General features: G+C 43.9%; 1 protein-coding gene across 7 annotated transcripts in view; it reads right to left on the bottom strand.

Annotated features, from left to right (window-relative positions):
- The window catches only part of SH3PXD2A (SH3 and PX domains 2A), a 394,865-nt gene that overhangs the window by 40,239 nt on the left and 329,483 nt on the right, over positions 1 to 25,143 (bottom strand). For all 7 annotated transcript variants that reach the window (XM_073354456.2, XM_073354459.2, XM_073354458.2 and 4 more), the window contains one exon: positions 4,851 to 4,964. In XM_073354456.2, the coding sequence (XP_073210557.1) occupies positions 4,851 to 4,964 (114 nt within the window). The remainder of the gene's footprint in view (positions 1 to 4,850; positions 4,965 to 25,143) is intronic.

Below are 25,143 nucleotides of genomic sequence, written 5' to 3'. Positions count from 1 at the left end.
TGCAAGATCTTTGGGGCCTATGCTGTCTTACTATGTATAAAGTCTGGTACAATGGGGCCTGGACCTTGTCCGGGGCTGTGATACTTTAAAATATATACAGTCTTACATTTAGTAGTAGTAAGTATTTATAGGACCTGTAGAAAGCTACAAAGTTGTACTATGTATTATGCTCTAATAAATTGGTTAGTCTCTAAGGTGCCACAAGTCCTCCTTTTCTTTTTGCGAATACAGACTAACACGGCTGTTACTCTGAAAGTTGTACTATGCTCATCATTGTAGTAACTGAGCACTAACACGCTATCCCTAGTATACTTTATTTATTTATTTAATTAAAGTACAGTAAGTAATTAATTAGGAGAAAATGCATTTTCTACTACAAACTGATTTTAAGCATACTTTGTCCAGGCAAAATATGTTAAAAAAAATCAGGAAGCTTTTCTAAATACTGACTAGAAATGGATAGTTAAAATTAAACAGAAATGGAGACATCTGAACATTTCCATATTTTGGGGAAGTTCAGCTCCAGATCCACACTCCTTGGGTCAGGCCCATCAATTTTTAGAGCCGCAGTTTTCTACCATTAAAATAATAATCTTTAACTCTCTTAAACGTCAAGGGTTCAAGAAGTGTACATGACAGAGTTAAGAATTAGTTTCACATTCAGTAACAGTTTATGCTTTAAAATTATAACAAAGAAAAAAAGACACTTGTGAAAATGATATTGTTAAAATAGCTGTGCACAGAGGACACTTCTTAATTGAAATGCCAGAACACACAGTTTGCCAGGTCACATACATGGACAGTCCTTCAGTTCACTCTCTTGCTCATGTATTGGGATTTTGATATAGTAACCACTGAACTGGGAAGGCAAGACAAAGGCATAAGCTTTATCTTTCACAAAGGCTTCCATACTAGTTTGGGCATTAGAAAAGGCATTCATTGCTGCTATAAAGAAGGTATGTGAGGTATATTCTATATTTCTTCTTCCAAACATTAAGCTTCAAAATAGCTAATGTAAGTGCAAAACACAACAGTATGGATTTACTGACGCTGGGTCAAATTTTCAAAAGGTGCCTTAAATGACTTAGGAGCCTCAATGACAGTGAATTTCAATAGGATTTCTGAATTATTGATATTTTTACCTAGTATCCAATAATGCCTATGTTCAGTCAGTCTGGGGACATCCTGTATCAGTAAGCAAAACTGAGAGCATGGTTCTCCAAGACCATGCTGTAGAGGGGATCAAAATGGGGAGAATGACAGAAAACAGAAGAGAAGAGTGATTTGCTCATGGAAAGCACAGAGATATTAAAAAGGAATAAATAATTAGTAACCTAAGTTTCAAACAAGCACCTTAGTGCCTTCTCCCATGCTGCCCCTCATACTTGGGAGGAGCTCCTTGTAAGCTACTGCAAAGATACCTTCTTATCTTGCTTAAAAACTTTTTTCCATGATACCAACAACAAAAAATTAACAGTGAGGCTGCTGGTCTGGAGTCCACAGACCAATACTGTCTCATTGTACTCTGCCTTCTGTCTGTATCCATCCGTTGTCTCTGGTCTTAAATTATAAGCTTGAGACAGAGACCATCTTTTTGTTCGGTCTCTGCACAGTGCCTAGCAGAATATACACCACTAGAGTTCCTAAGTGCTACGGTAATACAAATATTACTACTACTAATCAGTGTCATCACCCTGAACAGAACTATCCTGAGAGAGGGTGCGCTTATAGCACTCCTGTTGGCTTCAGTGGGAGTCTGAGTGCTCAGGAAAGTAGTGACAGGAAATACAGGCCATTGCATATTCTTGGAATCCTTAGTTCTGGGTCTTTGGCTCCTCTGAGTCATTAGAGGTTTTTCCCACCCCCCCATCACAAGCCAAGTTACTTTCAGCTGGAATCAAAGAGTGTTCTAAACCAGAGGGTTTTACGTGAGAAGGAAGGGAGGGACTCAACAGTCTGAAGAGGAGAAGGGACTTTTTTAAAAGTGTGAGTTGCAGTTTATAGGCCACAAAGTTTTGGCCAGAAAACTAAATTATGTTACAGGAAAAGGCTTACTTTAACTCTCTTGGGCTTCTGAACAAGGGATTTACAACTCAGGTCCTAGACAGGAGACTAGCGTTCTTCACACCTTGCTCTTAATGTCATTTCCCTCCACCAGTTTAATTTGGTAAGATTCTCCCATCTGTAGTTCCTTGCGTAAGACTTTCATTTTGCTGTAATTATGCCAAAGGATGGAATACAGGAGTGCTGCGGGAGGCAAAGCTGTGGTTGGATTATAGTCAAGGCAGATCAGAATTAAAAACTAAACCAAGAGCAAACAGAGTAGGACAGTGTTAGAAAGCATCAATCAGGAAGGAAGAGATAACTTAAAGGTTTGGGGGAGAAGAACACATTCAAGTTACAGATTTCATTTATTCAGATACAGACCCAGGGATTTGCTCAGACCCACTACCAGAGAAAGGAATAAATCAAACAAAGGCTCGGCAGACATGCCAGTGAACACAAGAAACTCCCTGCTGTTCCAACTAATCCAGCGTTCTTGTCAGCAACAGTGGTCCATAGCAGCTGCTACATTTTCAGCAGACAATTATGAAATAAACTGCCTACAGGAAGAGTTTCTTCCTAACCAATCATTTGGTGATTGGTCCTGAAGCATGAGAGTTTATATCCACTAAACATTTTTAGCCTATATAAATGAGGGCATCCGGTCACATTAGATCCATTTAAATGAGCAACCCCTTTTTGAATCCCACTAAACTCTTGACTTCTGTGACATCTTGTGGCAGTAAATGCCACAGATTAACTAAGGATTAAAATTTTTACTTTATCATACCTAAATGTGTTGCCTCTCAACTTCATTGGCGGCCCCCTTTTTTGTGTATCATGAAAAAGAGTAAACGGAAGAGACGGCTTTATTTCCTCTACCATTCCTGACTCATAAACCTGTAGCATATGCCCTCTTATTGTCTCTTAACTAAAGCATGTGAAACTTTTTACTCTCTCCCCTTCCCCCCAGTCTGGAAGTCTTGCTACGCTTCTAATCATCATCATGCAGCCATTCTATGATGAGGCAAGGTAAAGAATGGCCTCGATACATAAGAAATAGGAGGAAAATGAAGAACAGAAGTGGTCTTTGATTATGTGGTGATGACATAAAAGGAAATAATTATTAAAAATGTAGAGAAAAGGAGAGTTGGAGCACATCAAAGCAGCAGCAGAGATAACGTAATATTATTTGTCATGGGAATTGAAGTGAGACCGAAAAGGCAAAGAATAAAGTCTTGAATTTCAGCAGATCCAATTCGGGGAAGAAGGCAGAGTGTGTTGAGCATAATTGAGGAGAGCAATACAAAGACGTGAGGGCAGAAAGGGGAAATACAGGAACTGTTCAAAGAAAGTTCTGTGCCTCAGGGTTACATGTGCCATCTGGCAACAACTCTGAAAAGTAATTTAAACAGAGTAATATGGATGAACAAGGACACGTATAAATTAATCAAGGGTATGAAAGGCTTAAGCAACTACGAGGTCTAAAACATCTAACGTGTCCTAGGAGACAAGGAAACGGGGCGATTTCAGAAGAGAAAGACATGAAACGTGTGAACACAATTTCAGTGAAAGCAGCTTGCTCTTGTTTTTTAAAGCATTGTGCTGTTTCTGCTGAAGAGAGCACATCACACCAGTCTGGTTCATTGACTACCTGTCCACTTTTACGCCTAATTCAAGGTCGAAGCCTCTGTCTACGAACCCTTAATGGCCTGGGATATGACTAGCTTAGACCAAGGAAAGTTGTTACAGGGCCATGGAAGATTGGGACAAACCCTTGGGGCACAGTATAAGAATCTACTGTGTTTGTTCCTAATAGATTGGCAATCACCCCAATACCATATTCATATAGGAGGTTCATAGAAAGATCTGAGAGCTACACTTCCATTTTGTTTGTATGTGGACATTTACAGAAAGAGCACCCAGGTACTACAGTGATGGATTGTTTAGAATTGAGTAAATCGTAATAAAACACTGTCCTTTGTACACAGTTACTGCATGAATATTCCATTAAAAGGTGGTTAAGTTTTCATAATGGAGTAGGATGACACAGGTGTAATCATACTATCCCATTTTAGAGCTTGATACATGTATTCTAGCTGGATTATCCTTGGCTAGGAATACTTGAAAGCCTACTTCTTACCATGACAAGTGACTCTTCGGCTTTAGTGGAGTGAGACAGTTCTAAACGGAGACAATTCTAAAACACCATTTACCCTTCCACCCACAAACAATGAAATCTAATTCAAATGGTAATTTAAAAAATATATATAACGTAGATGTGCTGAACTTCTGTGGAGATGAAAAGTTATCAAAGGTGAGGAGTAGAATTCACTCTTCCTCCTCTGTTGAGCATCTCTAACAAATATTAGAATTATCTTCAGGAGACTTCTCCTCAAACAAAGACACTCACTGTTCTTGATAGAAATTATTTCACTTTGCAAATTTTCTCCCACAATGGCAGAATGTGGATATCCAAGATATGCAAGGACACAGGCTGCTCAGACTGTGAAGGCCTTGAGTGTCAGTCACTACCATTAACAAATGACACTCTGCTTTTGAATCCCCTGGTGCACTTAGCTAACCCAATAGGAAGAAATTCAGACCTGGTACTCTAGTCTGATCTCTTCCATGGCAGTGAATTTGCTGTTACTAGATAGCAAAAGTGACCAGTGAACGGTCTTAAGAATCACACTCATGCAGTCACTGCAGTCGTTGGTCTTTGGTAACTTGTTTTCAAGAGAGGTCGGATTTCTGAAATCAAGAGTCTAATTGAAAGTTTCCCCTAGATACCAAAGAATTCATACCTTCCCCAGCTTTGGATGTGTTAATTTCTGAATCATCTCTCGTGCCATTTTGGGATTCCAGGTATGTGGCAGGGACCCAGCCCTGTTCCTCTGCAGTGCTCACAAACCACCAACCTGCAAGAGAAAAACAGAAGTCATCAATATTGGAAGGAATAGCCCCCTAAACAACTCTGCTGGGATCCCGCTGAGCATCAAACAAAAACAGTCACAGCTCTGCAAGTCAGTGATCTTGTGCAGAGTTCAGTTGTCCTGCAGCCGTTTGGAAGCAGACATCGATTGCACTATTTAGCATTTCTACTGTACTATCAGAAGATTGCACAGAGCTTTCCAGAGGTGCCGATTATTGCCCCCATGCAAAGACCACATGGGGGGTCAGTAGCAGAGCTCGGATCAGAATTTAGTTCTGCTCCACCACAGTCCCTGTTCCAGTAACTAGAATCCCATTAGCAGATTCTTTGATCCAACCACTTAAAACAAGTCTGAGCGATGCAGCTCTAGTCAACACATTTTAAAGAGAAAACAGCAGGGGCCCACACAAACCCTAGCACCAGAAGGACAAAAAAACCAAACAACCTCAAACAATAAAAATCAAGAAGAGGAGCTCTGTGTAGCTTGAAAGCTGGTCTCTTTCAGCAACAGAAGTCTGTTCAATAAAAGAAGAGGTTCCCTCACCCCCATCTGGTCTCTAATAAAAATCAGAGGCAGTAGTTTCTTAATCCTTGCACCAAGGCTTCTGTAAAATCACTTCAAAAGGGGATACAAAATATGAAAAAAGTAATGTTTCTAGAGCACCTCTCCCCTTAGGATATCGAAACAGTAATTGAATTCTACACCCTGGAGGTATTATTGAGTAGTTTATGCTATGGAGATGGGGAAATGGAAGCACAGACAGGTTAAAATATATTTATAACAGTCATGCAATGATTTAGTAGTGATCTCAGTCCGTAAAGCATCAATTCAGCCTCCTTCCAACCCCTTTAAGGCCCACTTCTACCATGCCACCTACAGAAAATTGCTGGCTAATAGTGGCTAGATAGAGCACCACTGGGGATTGGAGACATCCATTTATTTATACCATAATAAAAAACACAAATATGCAAGTCTCTGAACCACACACATTAACTGGGTCACTGTCACTATTATTCTTGTCCTCCCTCTCCTATTGCCTCTTGTTTTGTTACATCCATCTGCTGTGTATTTGATTGGACTGCAAGATCTTTTGGACAGGGACTATTTTTGTAAATATTTTTATGATGCCTAGTGAAGTGGGGCCTCTGGTGCTGACCCAAAAAGGAGTTGTGCAGGGGTCACAAGGGTATGGGGGGTGTGTGGTGGTGTGATACTGCTACCCTTACTTCTGCGCTGCTGCTTCCGCCTTCAGAGCTGGGCGGCTAGAGAGCAGTGGCTGCTGGCCAGGAGCCCAGCTCTGAGGGCAAAGCCGCTGCCAGCAGCAGCGCAGAAGTAAGGATGGCCTGGTATGGTGTTGCCACCCTTACTTCTGACCTGCTGCTTGCAGAGCTGGGCCCCCAGTCAGCAGCTGCCCTCTCTGACTGCCCAGCTCTGAAGGTAGTGCAGAAGTAAGGGTGGCAATCCCACAACAGCTCCCCCCAAATAAACTTGCGACCCCCCCGCCCCACCCTTTTGGGTCAGGACCCCCCCCAATTTGAGAAACACTGGTCTCCCCCATGAAGTCTGTATACAGTAAAGCACACAAAAAAGGACCAGCTTTCATGGAGGGAGACCAGATTTCACTATCTGTGACATGTTTTTCATGGCCGTGAATTTGGTAGGGCCTTACTTATGGAAGAGGCTGTAGAGCATATTGCTACAAGCCAACTAATCTGTAACTTCAGTTATCTCTTAACGGAAGCACATTTTCAACGTGGGTGTTAAAATCCCCCAGTACTAGTTCCAGGTGCAGCTGTGATGGAATATTTCACCAGAAGGATATACAGGTATTAAACCCACTCCTTTCTATTCTGTATGACTGAATACATCATGCGCCCCAGGAAACGATATCCACTGGCCAGCCATTCCACAGCTGCTATGTAACGCCACTAAGACCTCAGACATGGATTTCCATTTTCTGGCCCAATAGAGATTTGGAAACTTTGCTTCACAACATTCATGGTCAGAGTTTAAATTTAGTTCTCCTTTCCCAGCAGGAGGTAGATTTTCCCTGACATGGTGCTCACCCATGGCAGTGGATATAGAGAAGTTAACAGAGCCAAGTAATTTCAAAAACAGACTTTCGTTGATTTTTTTTTTTTAAACTTGGGTAGCATATTAAATTTAACATACATTTATAGTGAACACGCATAATTAGTATGCCAGAAGCTGACAATCAGCTGATACTAATTAGACTGGAAGAATTTATATAAACCCTTCCTCTGAAGCAGATGAAGAAAATAATTGTGCAAAGTACTAGATTATAACTTTGCATGTCCAATGTGGCCAACTTAAAAATTATAGTAGAAGTCTTAACTTTTGAATGTGGGCTCTCAACCTTAATACTGATTTAATGAAAGTGTATTTTATATTATATTTCTTAAAGCTCTGGTTATTTCTTCTCCCCCCCACAGTTTGGCTTAAGTTGCTTCCAGGCTCCACTGCCTCCTAGCACAGCTTGTAAATTCCTCGAGCTAGACCTGTGCTGCCGTGAGTGCCCCCAAGAGGAGCTGTCAGATGAAAGCAGTCACGAAGCACCTGCACTGCTAAGCATCACCCACAATCCCTGGAAGGCCTCTGAAAAACCTGAAACAGAAGATTCGACTAAACATTTATGGAATTGGCTAGTTACAACAAAATAACTCATCCCCTCCTCCCACCAAACACTCAGCTACAACACGACTGATTCATTTTTCTTCAAATATGGTTTGATTTTTTTTAAGTCTCAAATGGAGATTTACATTAAAAATTAGTAAGGCAACTCCATATTATCCTGTTAATACATTTATATCAAGCCCCATCTTAAAGCCTGTTAGGTTTCTTATTTCCATGACTCCTGTTGGGAGGCTGTTCCAGAACCTCACTGCTCTGATGTTTAGAAACCTTTTAATTTCCAGCCTAAATTTATTTATGGCCATTTTATCCCTATTTGTTCTTGTGCTACCACTGTCCTTCAAACGTAAATAGCTTTTCTCTCCTCTGGTATTTATAGAGAGAAATCCTATTCCCTCTCAGATTCAGAGTAGCAGCCGTGAACATATATCACATTGGTAGATGTGCAGGTGAACGAGCCTCTGATAGCGTGGCTGATGTGATTAGGCCCTATTTCCATCCCACCATCTTCACTTCAGCAGGTGGGTATTGTAGTTGTAAGAATGCTTGATAGAGATCTTGTAGGTGTTTGTCTCTGTCTGAGGGGTTGGAGCAAATGCGGTTGTATCGCAGAGCTTGGCTGTCGACAATAGATCATGTGGTGTGATCTGGGTGAAAGCTGGAGGCATGTAGGTAGGAATAGAGGTCAGTAGGTTTCCGGTATAGGGTGGTGTTTGTGTGACCATAGCTTATTAGTGCCATAGTGTCCAGGAAGTGGATCTCTTGCATGGACTGGTCCAGGCTGAGGTTGATGGTGGGATGGAAATAGGGCCTAATCACATCAGCCACACTATCAGAGGCTCGTTCACCTGCACCTCTACCAATGTGATATATGCCATCATGTGCCAGCAATGCCCCTCTGCCATGTACATTGGTCAAACTGGACAGTCTCTATGTAAAAAGAAAAGGAGTACTTGTGGCACCTTAGAGACTAACCAATTTATTTGAGCATAAGCTTTCATGATCTACAGCTGCATCCGTTGAAGTGAGCTGTAGCTCACGAAAGCTTATGCTCAAATTGGTTAGTCTCTAAGGTGCCACAAGTACTCCTTTTCTTTTTGCGAATACAGACTAACATGGCTGTTACTCTGAAACCAGTCTCTATGTAAAAATAAATGGACACAAATCAGACGTCAAGAATTGTAACATTCAAAAACCAGTCGGAGAACACTTCAATCTCTCTGGTCACTCGACTACAGACCTAAAAGTGGCAATTCTTCAACAAAAAAACTTCAAAAACAGACTCCAACGAGAGACTGCTGAATTGGAATTAATTTGCAAACTGGCTACAATTAACTTAGGCTTGAATAGAGACTGGGAGTGGATGGGTCATTACACAAAGTAAAACTATTTCGCCATGTTTATTCTCCACCCTCCCCCCATTCCTCAGATATTCTTGTCAACTGCTGGAAATGGCCCTCCTTGATTATCACTACGAAAGGTGTTCTTCCCCTCTGGTAATAGCTCATCTTAAGTGATCACTCTCCTTACAGTGAGTACGGTAGCACCCATTGTTTCATGTTCTCTGTGTATATAAATCTCCCCACTGTATTTTCCACTGAATGCATCCGATGAAGTGAGCTACAGCTCACAAAAGTTTATGCTCAGATAAATTTGTTATTCCCTCTCAGTTTGTTTTACTAAGCTAAATAAGTAAAGTTTTTAGTCTCTCATAGGACAGGCTTTTTATTTCTCTGATCATCTTAATAGCAATTCTCCAGTCTGAATTCATCTTTCTTGAAAGCGGGTGACCAGAATTGTACATATTACTCCAGATGAGGTCTCACCAGGGTCTTGTACAATGGCATTAATACTTCTCTATCTCTACTGGAAATACCTCTCTTGATACCTCCTAGGATCGCATTTGCGCCTCCCCCTCCCCCAGGTCGCATCACATTGGTAGCTCAGTCATCCTGTGATCTACTAATACACGCAGGTCATTCTCCTCTGCCATTTCCAATTGAAATCCTCAGCTTATTGCAGAAACGGTTGTTGGTCTCTAAGTGCATGACCTTACACTTCGTACTATTAAAATTTCCATCTCATTTCTATTACTCCAGTCCTCAAAAGGTCATCCAATTCTTCCTGTAGGATATTCTGATCCTCCTCAGTGCGGCCAATGCTTCACAACTTTGTCTAATCAGCAAGTTTCATTACAACGCTCCTACTTTTTATGCCAAGGTCACTAATGCAAATATGAAATAAGATTGGTTCCAAGGCTGATCCTTGAGGAACTCCACTAGTTCCTCTCTAGCCCAACCGGTCTCCTTTCAGCACAACCCATTGTGATCTCCCTTTTAGCCAGTTCCTTACCCACCGTACAATTCTTGTACTAATCCCCATATTCTCCTGTTTAATTAATAATTTCCCAATACTTTACTTAAGTCCAAATAAATGAGATCTACCATATTTCCCTTGTCTAGTAAATCAGTTTGCTTATCGAAGACAGACATCAGATCAGTCTGACATCTGCCTTTAGTAAGCACATGCTGCATTTTATCCCATTTTCTTTAATTATTCTGTCAATGTTTGTTCTAAAGCCTGGCCTACTATTGAGGTCAGATTAATGGGTCTGTAGGTGCCCAGGTTGATTCCCCCTCCCTTTCTTAAATAGTTGACCTCACTGGCTGCCACACATTGTCCCCCAATCCATTCACTGTGATGCCGCAACCCTTCAGGAATTCCAGCGGATCGTGAAAAACAAAAGTCTCACCCCAGCCACCAAGACCTTAACATCCCTCACCACAGCTTGAAGTCACGTAATCTCTTCTGGACCCATGCGTTTAACCTTTGCCAATGCAACTTCAACCCTGATGAAGCTTGGAAAGCTGAATGGAGTTCACAAGCAGTCACAAATAAACATTTCATGAAAGACCCAACACAGATGATCCCTGGCTTTGATCTCCAGGCAAGCTCATGGGCAACCCTAAACTGCATCCGTGCAAATCATGGCAGATGCAGATACCTGCTGCACAAATGGAATCATAGAATCATAGAACGTCAGGGTTGGAAGGGACCTCAGGAGGTCATCTAGTCCAACCCCCTGCTCAAAGCAGGATCAATCCCAAACTAAATTAAGGACACTCTAGTGTGCGACTGGGGTCACTCAGGACAGACCATGGAACATAGAGAGTCAATGCCCAATTCACAAATAGAAAGGAGGCATCACAGCAATACCCTCTACAACTCCCAACACAATTATCTGGCTTAACCATTGGAATGTAAAATTATCGTTGTTGCTGCGCATCAGCCATACTAAGAACACAGGCAGTAGGTTTATGCTATTCTCCAGTCATGTGGTACCACCCTGGATTTGACAGATTAATTAAAAATCCTTGCGACTGGACTTGCAATTTCACATGCAAATTCTTTCAGTATTCTGGGACTGAGATTATCTGGTCCCCCCTGGGCTTGAGCACAGTAGGCTCAGAGTTTTGCTTCCATCTCAAATGTGATGGTCTTCATTTCCCTATGCTCGTTCCCATTAGCCACCTTGCCTTTGCCCCTATGTTCTACATCACCACCCTGGTTGAAAAGTGAAGCAACTTCTGCAGCTGAAAAGGCCTATAGTCCACGAGCAAGCCTGCAGCCACTTCTAGAACTTCCACTTCAGTTAAGGAGGCGCTTCATTGCTCACAAACTGAGAGCCGGCCTGATGATGGCAAGTCCAAGCTGTAACCCCTGTATGTTGCAAATTCCCCTCTAATGTAAGGGCCGACAGACACTTAACCAGAAGGTCGGCAAAATGCAGGCGAGTTTCACAATGCAATCCACAGATGGAGACTACAGGTTCAAGAAGGCAACATTCCATTTAGATAACAGAGCACTGGATGCTAGCACTGTAGTTTCACAGGCCAGAGCCCCCTCTGAGAGAGATTTGGACATCTGCCATTTGCTCCATTTTGTGCAAATTACATGGGGTTTGCAGGCTATGGGCAAGTAGCCAAGGTGGCCCTCAGTTGAGCAAAGGCTGGGCTACCGTGGTGCAAACTGATATGCTTCCCCCGCACCCTGCCTGCTACAGGAACTTTGCTAAGAGACTTATTTTTCTAAAGCAGAATCAAGTGACGCATTTCTTGTGTGTTTTTTCCCCCCTTTCCTCTGTTCAGGAGTTTAGCCTGACTTCACAATTCATTATTAAAACCATTCTACAGGAACATCTGCAGGGAATTATGCGAAGTTATCTGTGCGCTGCCAAGACAGTACGAGGCTAGCTCTTGCTCTCACACCATCTGCAAACATTACACGGTGCATTGTGATTTGGATTAACCCTTAGAGGCTCATCCTAATCTCAGATGCTAATCAGACTTTAATGCCAAAGATGGCATAACTCTGAGGTGTGATCCAAGCCTTTAAAATTAATTTTAATAGGAGTTTTGTTCACAAAAGGTGGTGGCTGGAGTCCTCCATGTGTTCACAAACCAAGCACAGCAGCAGCAATGCAAGCGTCCCCCGCACACTGCTCTTAACAGCATGCCTCAGTCCTGACCCGGTACTTCTTGCAATAGGTAGGGGATTTTGTCCCCAGGCCCATCCAATCCTTTGGTCTGTGCCGAGTCTGCTTACTAGGGGGAACACTAGTTTTTGGGTTTTGTGGCATGATTAGAAAATGGACCAAGACAGACAACTCATTTCATCTAGCCACCTAATATGTCAGGAACATAGGCTGGATCTGCATCGGTTACCGAGGGATAAAGGCTCCACAATCTATTACCTCAGTCATTCATTCATGGCTACCAACATGTGTTAGGATGGCAACGCACAGGGGTGAAAGTAAGTTAGAGGACTTACCTGTACACCAGAGTCCTGAGCAAGGGGCATGGTCTCAACTGGAAGAGGCATGGCCTTACCCGAAAGAGGCAGGGCCTTAATCCTCGGGCCCTTTAAATCTTGATTTAAAGGGCCAGGGCTCCAGCTGCAACAGTGGCAGCTGGGAGCCTGGGGCCCTTTAAATCACCCCCGAGCTACCAGCTGCAGAGGCGGCTGGGAACCCCGGGGCTCGGGGGAGACTTAAAGGGCCCAGGGCTCCAGCTGCCACTACCACAGCAGTGCCCCGGGCCCTTTAAATCACTGAGGAGCCCTGGGGGCTCCCGGCTGCCACCACTGCCCCGGGGCTCTGGCAGAGCTTTAAAGGGCCTGGGGTTCTGCTGTGGTAGCAGCGGCCAGAGCCCTGAGCCCTTTAAATCCCCGCCGGAGCCCTGCTGCCTGAGCCCCTGGGGTAGCAGCGGCTGAGCTCCGTCGGGGATTTAAAGGGCCCCGGGGCTCCAGCCGCCGCTACCGCCCTGGCCCTTTAAATCCACTCCGGAGCCCTGCCACCGCTACCCCAGGGCTCGGGCAGCAGGGCTCTGGCAGGGATTTAAAGGGCCCCTGGGGGGGTAGCAGCGGCTGGAGCTCCAGGGCCCTTTAAATCACTGCCGCAGCCCCGCCGCTGCTACCCCAAGGCTTTAAATTGCCCTCTGAGAAAGCTGATCCCGGTACAGCGCTCCGGCTCTTACCAGTACACCATACCGGGGCATTCCGGCTTACTTTCACCTCTGGCAATGCATGAAAATTTACCATCGCTCTCTCCAAAATTTTGTTTACCACCCATATGAGGAAGATCTATGTTCCCACTCCTACCACTTCACATAACACAAGAACAAGGGGGTCACCTGATGAAATTAATAGGCACAGGTTTAAAACAAACACAAGGAAGTACTTCTTCACACAACACAGTCAACCTGTGGAACTCATTGCCAGGGAAGGCTGTGAAGGCCAAAAGAATAAGTGAGTTAAAAAAAGAATGATAGCTCATGGAGGATAGCCATTGATGGATCTATTAACCATGATGGTCAGGATGCAACCCCGTACTCTGGGTGTTCCTACACCTCTGATTGCCAGAAGCTGGGACTGGATGACAGGGGATGGATCACTTGAAATTGCACTGTTGTGTTAATTTCCTACGAAGCATCTGACACTAACCACCGTCAGAAGACGGACACTGGGCTAGATGGGCCAATAGTCCTATACAACATGGCCATTCTAAAAGTTCTCTTAAGGGTGTGGGGGAAAATAATGGAAATAGGTCATAAAACAAAAGGAGAATTAAAGGGAAATTAAGAAAAAAAGTTTACTTTTTACATAACATTAAAATGTAAAATGTTAAAAATCAGTAAGAAAAAATAGCCTGGATAACCCCCACCTCCACCCCGACCTTTGGATGGGAGGATTTAAAGACCCAATCCATCTCCAACTCCATCTCCCCTTTGGATACTACAGGTCTCACCCACTGAATTAAAAAAAAACAGTGATCCTTAAACCTGGCAAGTTTAAGGCCCACTGTGGTGATGGATTCTCTTGTCTCTTCGTCAGATGAGTGTTCACCTAGTATTGACTTAAATTCTGGGTTTGTTTGTTTTTATGGCTTCTCATGTGGGAAGTGAGTCCACTCCTGGATTTGCAGATGCAGTTACAAGTGTAGTAGTTACGGGGAGGGCTTTACGTGTTGGCCTTAGGATGTGCTCTCTTCTCCTGCAAAAAGACCTTACATGCCACTACTCCTCAAAAGTGGATGCAGCCTCATGGCACAGATTTCTCCATCTGTGTCTGTCCAGTGCAACGTGTTCTCAGGTTTCAATGTCTATCTTGCACACTTTGAGGTTGGCCTTCAAGGTGTCTTTGTATCTCAGAATGGGTTCTGAGTTCCCTGGCTCAGTTAGCTATAGAATGTGCTTTCGGTATACGGGAAGCCTCTTTGCAGACCTGGTGTCTGACCTAGGAAAGTGGAGCCCTGATTAACCAAGGATTTCGCCAGCGATTTTGACATTCAATAAAATTCACTCACTAGTATTCTTTCTTTGACAGAGTGGTATATGTTTTTGGAATTTGACACAGTAAACAAGAATAATTATACCCCAAAGGGAGCGGGACAACATTTTAAAAAGGAGCAGGAATCTCACCTACAGGAGCGAGTTACATGTATTCTAGTCAACACTACTTTAAAAAACAAAACCCAAAAGTTTTGGGAACAAAGTATGTGCTCGAGCAACAAACTGGAACATTTGACACAAGACTTGCATTTAGGAAACTGCTCCCTTTACAATCGGTTCTGCTGACCTAGACCATGTTATACGGAATCAACAGGTTCAACTGTTCTTGGAGTTATTTCTCATTAGACGCAATCAGGACTCCTCCAAACCTGGCATGCAGGCCTTTTCCTTCTGAGTCAGACATTTTCCTTCAAAGATGCAATGTGTTTCATTCAAGGCTGAGAACGACTTGACCAATCTTAAGAGTGTTTTCACGGTAACGATAATTCCAAGACACAATTATTTCAGATACTTTTTCCTTTTTCTGGAGTTCTATAACAGTTCTCTAATACTTCTTTTGAGAGTGAGAGTGAGCAAGACATTTTTTATATACATTAGAAGGGAATAGATTAAGATTCATTGTTTGGCACACACATCTAGCAAACTCTCAGGGCAAATCTTCAGAGAATATGCAGGAGCAACAGAGGGCATGGAAGTCATGAGCATCAGAAATGGGAAGTAATGAGAGTTCAGCAGCATTAAATCCACTCTCACACCCACTTCTTAGCAATCTAATCTAATTTTTGTACATTGATGGAGATTTCCATGATCTCTGCTAGCTAAATTCTGCTAATAAGGGGACTATCAGTCCAGCATCTTTCATCAGCATTAAAACTCATACAACATATAAAACAATGTTTTTAAAGTGACACTTTCTCCTTAGGATTTTGCCCAATCAACCCAATTCTTAAGTAGACAAATCTCCATTTTTTAAAATGGCAGTTGGTGCTAGAGCACTTTTAAAACAAGGAGCTGGCTGCAGTAGTTTAGGGTAGAGGCTGGACCATTAGTCACCGTGCAGAGGAGGTGTCTAGCCCCAGAATAAATTATTCAACTTGGTGAAATATTAAAGGCGGCTTTCATCTCTGAAATACACAACAACACTTCACAGGCTGCACTCACTGCAGACTTGGTTGTGGCCAACTTCTAGGTTAGAAGCATTTTTTTTAAATAGAAGGCAAAGATCTAACACGGGGCAAGGGGGAGGGAGAGAGACCCTGTGGCTAAAGCATTGCTTGGAGTATTTAAATATCAGCCACAGGGATGCGCAAATGTTTGCATCCCCATAATCAACCCCAGAAACCCAAGATTCAGCTCCATGCAATTAGTCAAGCTCAGCTGTGCTCCAGAACCCGTTGTGCCAATTCCCAAAGCATTGGTGTCAAGTGCTTATCCCTACTACAGTCCTTTCCATCCTGGGATCTCAATCTTTCAGAAACGTTGATTACAGACACACAGCCTGCTCTAACATCATCTCCATTTTCCACATGAGGAAATAAAATTTTGCCCAAGATGACATAGCAAGTCAGGGTCAGAGCTGGGATTAGAACCCCTGACATCTTGCGTTCAATTCACTAGCCCATGCTACCAGTGAACCCCGTGATGATTCAAAGGTTGTGCTGGTTCATAGGGCATTTCATAGGCAGTTCCCCATGGATCACAACAGGATGCTTCTGGTACGAGAGGGGCAGGGGCAGGAAAAGGGAGCAAGCTTGTCTCTCTCTCCCCTTTCATTCCCCCACCATGCGACAAGAAACAGCTAACCCCACTGGGAGTCATGACTGACAGGTCAAGAAACCTTGATCTGCTACCACTGCACCGACAATAATGGGTGGGAACGACAGGACAATTACAGGAAATTTTAGAGGGGGCAGGGGGAAAAAAAGTCAGAAGGCTCATATCTTTTTTGAATGTGGCCAATGTATTCTTTTTGGATATCATCACCACCAGCAGTATTGCCCTTTGAAAAGTAGACTACAAGTCTCCAGAGCACAGCTTTGCAGACCGGTACCCACCAGGTAGTCATGTTATACAGTTTTCCTGGTTACAGGATAGTTTTTTGTCCACCTGGCAGCAGCTAAGGTCGCTTACATCCTGACCAAACATTCTATACACACATTGCTCTTTACAGAGCAGAGATAGGTGCTCGAAGGACATAGAATCATAGAATATCAGGGTTGGAAGGGACCCCTGAAGGTCATCTAGTCCAACCCCCTGCTCGAAGCAGTACCAATTCCCAGTTAAATCATCCCAGCCAGGGCTTTGTCAAGCCTGACCTTAAAAACCTCTAAGGAAGGAGATTCTACCACCTCCCTAGGTAACGCATTCCAGTGTTTCACCACCCTCTTAGTGAAAAAGTTTTTCCTAATATCCAATCTAAACCTCCCCCACTGCAACTTGAGACCATTACTCCTCGTACTGTCATCTGCTACCATTGAGAACAGTCTAGAGCCATCCTCTTTGGAACCCCCTTTCAGGTAGTTGAAAGCAGCTATCAAATCCCCCCTCATTCTTCTCTTCTGCAGGCTAAACAATCCCAGCTCCCTCAGCCTCTCCTCATAACTCATGTGTTCTAGACCCCTAATCATTTTTGTTGCCCTTCGCTGGACTCTCTCCAATTTATCCACATCCTTCTTGTAGTGTGGGGCCCAAAACTGGACACAGTACTCCAGATGAGGCCTCACCAATGTCGAATAGAGGGGAACGATCACGTCCCTCGATCTGCTCGCTATGCCCCTACTTATACATCCCAAAATGCCATTGGCCTTCTTGGCAACAAGGGCACATTGCTGATTCATATCCAGCTTCTCGTCCACTGTCACCCCTAGGTCCTTTTCTGCAGAACTGCTGCCTAGCCATTCGGTCCCTAGTCTGTAGCGGTGCATTGGGTTCTTCCATCCTAAGTGCAGGAACGTGCACTTGTCCTTATTGAACCTCATCAGATTTCTTTTGGCCCAATCCTCCAATTTGTCTAGGTCCTTCTGTATCCTATCCCTCCCCTCCAGCGTATCTATCACTCCTCCCAGTTTAGTATCATCCACAAAATTTGCTGAGAGTGCAATCCACACCATCCTCCAGATCATTTATGAAGATATTGAACAAAACCGGCCCCAGGACCAACCCTTGGGGCACTCCACTTGATACCGGCTGCCAACTAGACATGGAGCCATTGATCACTACCCGTTGAGCCCGACAATCTAGCCAGCTTTCTACCCACCTTATAGTGCATTCATCCAGCCCATACTTCTTAAACTTGCTGACAAGAATACTGTGGGAGACCGTGTCAAAAGCTTTGCTAAAGTCAAGAAACAATACATCCACTGCTTTCCCTTCATCCACAGAACCAGTAATTGCCATGAGCCGGTGTCAGGGGCTCCCTCCCCACTCTGAGGTACAGATGTGGGGACCCATGTGAAAGACCCCCTAAGATTATTTCTTCCAGCTTAGGTTAAAAACTTCCCCAAGGCAAAAATCCTTCCTTGTCCTTGGATGGGTACTGCTGCCACCACCAAGGACCACTTGGAGTTCCTGTTTCTCTAAAATATCTCCCCAAGGCCCTTCACCCCTTTTTCTGGGGAGACTTGAGAATAATCTATGAACCAAATAGGGGAACCAGGTGAGCACAGACCAGACCCTTGGGTTTTTAGGACACTAAAAACCAATCAGGTTCTTAAAAACAGAACTTTATTATTAAAACAAAATAAAAGAAGCACCTCTGTAAAATCAGAATGGAAGGTAATTTTACAGGGTAATCAGATTCAAAACACAGAGGATTCCCCTCTGGGCAAAACTTCAAAAAACAGGGATAAACCTCCCTCTTAGCACAGGGAATATTTACAAGCTAAAACAAAAAGATAATCTAACACATTTCCTTGCTATTACTTACTATTTCTGTAAGTGTAGATGTATCATTCAGTAGGAGCTGGATTACTTGCCTGGTCTCGGTCTCCAGAGAGAACACATACAGAGCACAAAAACAAAGCCTCAGCTTCCTCCTCCTCCAGATTTGAAAGTATCTTTTCCCCATTGGTCCTTCTGGCAGGTGCCAACTAGGTTAACTGAACTGATTAACCCCTTACGGGTAAGGGGATTCTGTACCTCTGGCCAAGAGGGATTTTATATTACTGCATACATAAAGGTGGTTACCCTTCCCTTTACTTTTATGACAGCCAGTTATGCACATAGTGAAGAAATCACATCCATGAAAAACAGACAGAGAAGCACAACCCTGCTCTTTGCTATAAAGTTCAACAAACAGATATTCACCAGGAGGATCTGCAAAAATGTAGCAGGAACATTAGCCTGAAAGCAGCCAACCCTCACAGAACACCCTCAGCAGGAAACACATGCAGAGTCCTCTTTGAAATATTGTTTTTTTCTCTCTCTCTCTTTCTTTAGGGAGTATTCAAAAACAAAGCCGTGTTTTAACACAGAGCAGAGTCTAAAGCAACTTTACTTAATTTGGTGATGGAAACAGTGTTAAAAAAGTTTGTTTTTGGGGGTTTTTTTTTGAGAGGGGGAGTTTTGGGAGGGCTGGGTTTAGTTAGGTTTGCCTGTTTTGATTGCCAGTGAATGTTTTGCTTTATGGAGCGGTTAACTGTTAAAAGAGGTGGAATGAAAGGCCAAGAGCTGAGATCGGGTTTATGGGTCTCCAGCAACAGCTGATAATCCCACTAAGGCCTAACAGAGAGGGAGCTGAATTCCTTACTCTGCTTTAGGAGTTATTGAGGTAGTGAACAGCAGCAAGGGAAAAGTCAGAATCCTGAATTTAGGGTGCTCCCCTACCTGTAACAAGACCTGGCATTTTTAAAGTAGTTTTTAAAAAAATATATAAAAGCCTCTTCGATGTTTGGTTCCAGATTCGGGATCTTAATCCCTCCCCCCCAACTCCTCTGTCCTCTTGCTGCACCTCCACTGCCCACATACACCGAGGCCTCTGTTTCCCGTCTGGTACAGTTCTCACATGTGCCTTTGCTACCTCTTACCCTGGCGGCTACAATTCAGCTCTGACGCTGACAGCTGAGCTGGTGTGGGAGGTCTGCAGCACGTATTTCACCCCGTGAGAGGATGTCTTAATGACCACTGCAATGTGAACTTCCCCTGAAGGAACGCTAGCCGAATTAGCCAGATTGCTTTCAGAAATGCCCAGGACTGCAGAGCCCTGCCCATATACTCTGTGTGTTTTGGCCTAACATCCAGCTTGCTTGGATTTAATTTCTCAGAGCGTTTCATTAGATGTCTAGTACGCTTTCCCTGCTGATATAGGTATTTTGTCCTACCACTGTTGTACAGAGACTGAAATTGCAGTTCCTGGTAGTTCTGGAAAATTAAGAGTGCTTTGAATGGGTAGAAATAGAAGAGACTGGATGATATACAACTCTTAACTGCGATAGTTTATGAGTTACGGCACTAATAAAACAATGGAGATTCGTGAAAGTATTAAGAACACAGTCCTGGAAACGCTGCAGCATCATGTTAGGGTCACGTCAAGCACAGTATTTCATGGGTTTGTAATGGTATCAGAAGCCAGAGACGCACGGATAGCCTTCCACATATTTTATTAATAAGTCTGTGATTCCTCAAATTCAAAAACAAAACAAAGGAACAAAACGGACGCTTAAATTCTTCAAGATACGTTTGTCAATAGCTAGTAAGATTTGACTGGCTGGTGTCTGGGGATTTTTTAAGTGGGTAAGAAGTTTGTGGGTCAACACAATTGGAATGCAAGATGCAACTGAGCCAATTTTAATACATCTGAGAATTGGCATGTATTACAACAAGGGTAAAGCTTGTCTGTGGGAGACCGAACTTTCTCAGGGGCAGGGCTGAATCTATGGAATGAACTCCCCCAGGAATTAAGGGCGATCACAAACCACCACACCTCCTTCCTTAAGCGCAAGGCACATTTCTTTGACTTTATACTCCAACATATACAGGATGCTCTGCTAATTTAAAAAACCAACCCCAAATCAAAATCAACCAACCCACCAAAAAACCCTACCAAAACGAGTCACTCCATTGCATGTGCTCCTCCCTGCAGGCAGCGGATGAGAGAAAATCTGTCACATGTTTGGCCACATTATTTAATGCACTCCTAGAAAGTGCTCAGATTCTACAGCAAGGAGTACAGTATGAGAACCTATACAAAACAGAAGAAGACGACCACACAGTCCTTACATATACCAGACCTGTACACCTTGCCCCCGCTAAAAAAGATAAGTCAGTGCACTGCCCACTGTACTCATCGCTTCTGCCAAGACTAGCTTGCTAACTAAATACAGTACAATCCTGATTCATCCCAGTTCCTAGCAAAATGAAAACCAACGCTTTCCTTCAGACCAATCCTGTACGTTAGCACCACTGGCTAGCTTGTGCAAGGTCAATGCCAAAAGACACGGGTCTGACTTCCAAGGTCTAGCCAGCACTGCAGAGAGGGCTGGAACGGGGAGATTTATAGCACAGTGAAGAAAAGGTTGGCAGACTGAAAAGGCCTGTTGGCATCAAGAGGTGTCACAACTGGGGTTTTCCCCCCAGTTTTCCAAAGGCTCCAGGCATCTCCCAATACGCTCTGGGGGAAGAAAACAGAAAAAACAAACAACTGTTTTTTGGACACTAAATATTCTTGAAATTAAAAAAAAAAAGCGCAAAATCCATTTGTATGACACAGGCTACATTCCACATAACCCAAGTCATCTGTAAGGAGCAGATCACTGCCTTTGCTTGCTCCAGGAACAAAAGAAACTAAGAAAATGAGTGTTTTAGTCATAAAGGAAATAGCCTATCAATCATGGCATGCAGAGATCTATCTTTAGGCGGGCACGCTACAATGTGTGAGCAGGCTGGCTTTAGCCTGCTGCCCATGAATGGCAAGTATTGTACAATATTTGTAGTAAATAAGATCCATTCATAGCAAAATTATTTTCTGGAAATACTGTACATGTCCCTGTATATTTGCCAGCTAGTCCTCACAGGCAGCACCCAGTACCATGGACAAATCCAACTTAGTCACTCTGGACAAGATATTCCCGTTTGTTGACCATTAAGGTGGGGCGGGGGGGTGGGGGGGGAAGAGAACACGTACTGTAGTGGTACTAAGTATACCAGGTATACCGTATATCAGGCAACCATGCACCTTCTATGCTACTGTAGGTTCTCAAACTTCATTGCACCGTGACCCCCTTTGACAATAAAGTTACTACATGACCCACCGGGGGGCGGGGGGAGGAGAGCCCCTGCCCCTCCACCCTGGGGTGGGGCAGCAGAGCTGGAGCCCTGCCAACCTGGGTGGGAGTGGAGGTCAGGCTTCAGCTTCAGCCCTGGGTCCCAGCAAATCTAATGCTGGCCCCCTGGTGACCCCTTTTAAATGGTGTTACGACCCACTTTCGGGTCTTGATCCACAGTTTGAAAACCGCTGGAATATACAGTGGGGGAAGGAGCAAGAGTACATATGTAGTGGGCCAGTACGAGAGAGATTAATCAGCTGACAGGAGACATTTCCCTCCCCCTGGGCTACAGCTCTCAGACAATGTCCTTTTGTCCAGTTTGACTGGAGCTGGGACTCTTGAACCCTGAACTCAAACTCTAGATTGTTACACGGCCCCACCATTCCTCTTCATAATCCACTATCTTCTACAATGGATTCTGAAATGAGAGATTCGCATGCACCTTTGGAGACATGGTTACAGTGGCAATCAGTAAAATTAAGGCGGCTAGATAGCACACCCTGATTTTATACATGCACAAGCTTTCAATAGTGGAAACCTGGGTTGGACCAAATTTGAAATAAGTCTAATGGTCTCAGGTTTCCCCCCCCCACCCCCCACAAATTTGTCTTTGCTCTGAAGAGGCCCCATGAGTAGAACTGCAGGGGATGCTGGCTGCAGATCACATTTTACGTGCACAGGGAAAGTGCTATGGGGAAGCTTGCAGAGCACTTTCCCTGCGTTATCCTTGGCTACAGCCAAGTTCCTTCTCTCTCCTACTTCCAGAAAACTAAAATACATATAGCAGACAAGAAATATAGAAATGTTTTTGCCAATAGGTTGATCTAGCTTGAACTGGAGAACTACACAATATTTTTTCCCCCTCACACAGCACGGCATTCCTTTTCTAGGTTGCGTATTTACAAAAAAACCCACACATTTCTGAAGTATGTTCTATGCTGATGTGGCTCTGCTGAAGTAGGATTGTGGAGTTCCATGTCTATTACAGCTCAATGATTTCCAGATCAAACATGCTCCACTCCAATTATTCCTCCCCCACCTGCCAGTCCTACAGCTTTATCTAGGATCTGAGAATCAAGCTTGGACCTTTCCATCTCTGGTACAACGAACCGGGGGGTGGGAGGTGGAGGGAAGAGAAGGAGGGGGAAAAGAAAGCAATCCAAGCTCTCTCTTGTCAAATGGTCACACTATACTGCTAGTTTGTCCCCACAGCTAACCTGGAAACACCGTCTTTAGGGATGTAAGGATTTCATTCTTCACACTCATTCATTCCTTAACCCATGTTGAGATTGTCAAAGGTGACGATCAGTGTCAGCTATAAAGGTTTCAGAGCAATAGGCATAAGCATCTGCTAGCAACACAACATATGTAGAGCACTAGGAAAGGAACTACAGACCTCAGTTCAGAGGAGGGAAAATAAATGAAGCCTCTATCACATGACCTAATGAAGGCTCTCCCTCAGTCATCAGTAGTAGTTGGGCTTTTATGCTTTCTGTAGGCCATAGCAAACCAAAAGAGGGTAATAGTCAAAACGCAGAAAAGTTATTTCCTTACACTGATAGATTAATCTGAAAGCAAACATACATTCCATGTTCCAACTTTCATTAGGAAAACTTAAACCTTTTAAACAAGACTTGCAGTAATCTCATCTCAGGATTACAAACTACTTCCTCATGGTTTAAAAAAAAAAGCTACACAGACCCCAGAGCCAGCTGATAAGAAACAGTCCTCATTCACAGTATTAAATAACTGGTATTTACTTCCTGTGTATGTTGACACAATCACTCCAGTTGTAGTCTTGTGTTTAAAAAAAAACCAAACACATACAGCAAGTGATGTACCATGGGTTAGTTAATGGCAAATAAAAATGCAGACTATGTAGAGCGCTTTGAGATCTTTGGATGAAGCGTCCTACCAAAGTATAAACCTCACAAACCACCCCAGGGAGAGAGGGTGGTAAGGAGTATATTGGGATCCCACAACCTCCCACTAAAGTGCAGCCTTAAGGTGGACTGTGGGTGCTTTATAAACAGAGCAAAGCGTCATTATACAAAACAGTTTAAGTCAGGAACTGAAGAATGTAAATATACAACTGCAATAAAGTAAAACTTAAGGAGGTAGGATGCAATTAACCCAACTGGGAGCATGGGTGAACGCTGGACATACACTATCCCTCTTGTGAAAGATTTCATGGGATCCTTAGTGGCCACAAGCTGCTGAGGTCTTGGATTTTCCTTCCCACCCAAAAGATGGCGGCTGGTAGCATCCCAGAGCACTATCAGCTCTGAAGTATAATTTTAATGCAGACTTGGACAGACGGCCACCTACCAGATTCCTGTTCCCACTTCCTGAAGTGTTTGGAGGTTTCTTGAAGATCCCCGCATCCAAATATAGCTCCTGCACAACCCTGCTTAGCTAGCAAAGATTACAAACCCACGTGGTATGTTACTACAAACACTGAAGTAAACCTAATTGAATGGTCGGCTTTTCCTCGGACTCCGCTTCATTGCTTTTCTTCTCAGCTCCATTCCAATCAATCATGTTCTCCAGGGGCCTTGGTGAGCCATGTCTCAGAGAGCTGACTACACAAAGTAGGAAGTGACAGCTTAGGAAATGAGTGCCAGAGTGATGACCAGCAGCCTACAGAACAGCCAGCTTGTTAACAAACACCAATGAATGAACTGGGCTGTGCTGAACAAAGACATACGTAGCTGGTCTGTGGATAGACTGAGCCCAGCTCCCCTGGGGTGGAGCAGGTGAGCCTAATCCAGCTAATTAAAGAGGGCTGGGTTACACCTAGGCCTGTAAAGGGTTACTAGTAGGCAGCTAGGAAGAAAGGACTGAGGCAGGCTGAGCTCTGGGCAGCAAAGGCCTCACGGGAGTGGAGCTAACTCCTGTAGTGAGTCCCTGGAGCAACCCTTCAGCTGTTGGTCCAAGGGGGCAGCGGCAGAACAGAGCTGGCTGAAGCAAGTGGGATGCCTGGAGCTGGAGTTACAGACCCCTGGGAGGGGTGGCCCTGAAGCCTAGGGGCCAGATAATGACTTAAGATTGTGCTCTGTTTAACCTTTGCTATAAAAGAATAAGCTTCCTTGGCGGGATGTGGCAGCACATGTGTGGAGCCGGGAAGCAGTGGTAGCTGCCCGCCCCCCCATGACAGGGTTTTATTAGTATTTGTAGTGATGGTAAGAGTGGGGGGTGGTGTGGTGGTGCTCTACTTGAGGTTCATACAGTCAGACTTTCTGCCAAAAGGGATGAGCAGTGAATTTTTTTTTTTAAAAAAAACCCACCGACATGCTTCAGATCTTCTGGAATTTAGAAGTGGGGTAAGTCACATCTCTCAGGGTCCTGGTTTCAGCCATCTGCAGATTCTGGAAGGCAGCACTGAGTCATGTTTTCTTGGCA

Source organism: Lepidochelys kempii, chromosome 7 (genome assembly GCF_965140285.1).
Source record: "Lepidochelys kempii isolate rLepKem1 chromosome 7, rLepKem1.hap1, whole genome shotgun sequence".
Classification (NCBI taxonomy): domain Eukaryota; kingdom Metazoa; phylum Chordata; order Testudines; family Cheloniidae; genus Lepidochelys; species Lepidochelys kempii.
This window is presented reverse-complemented; position numbering and strand designations above follow the sequence as displayed.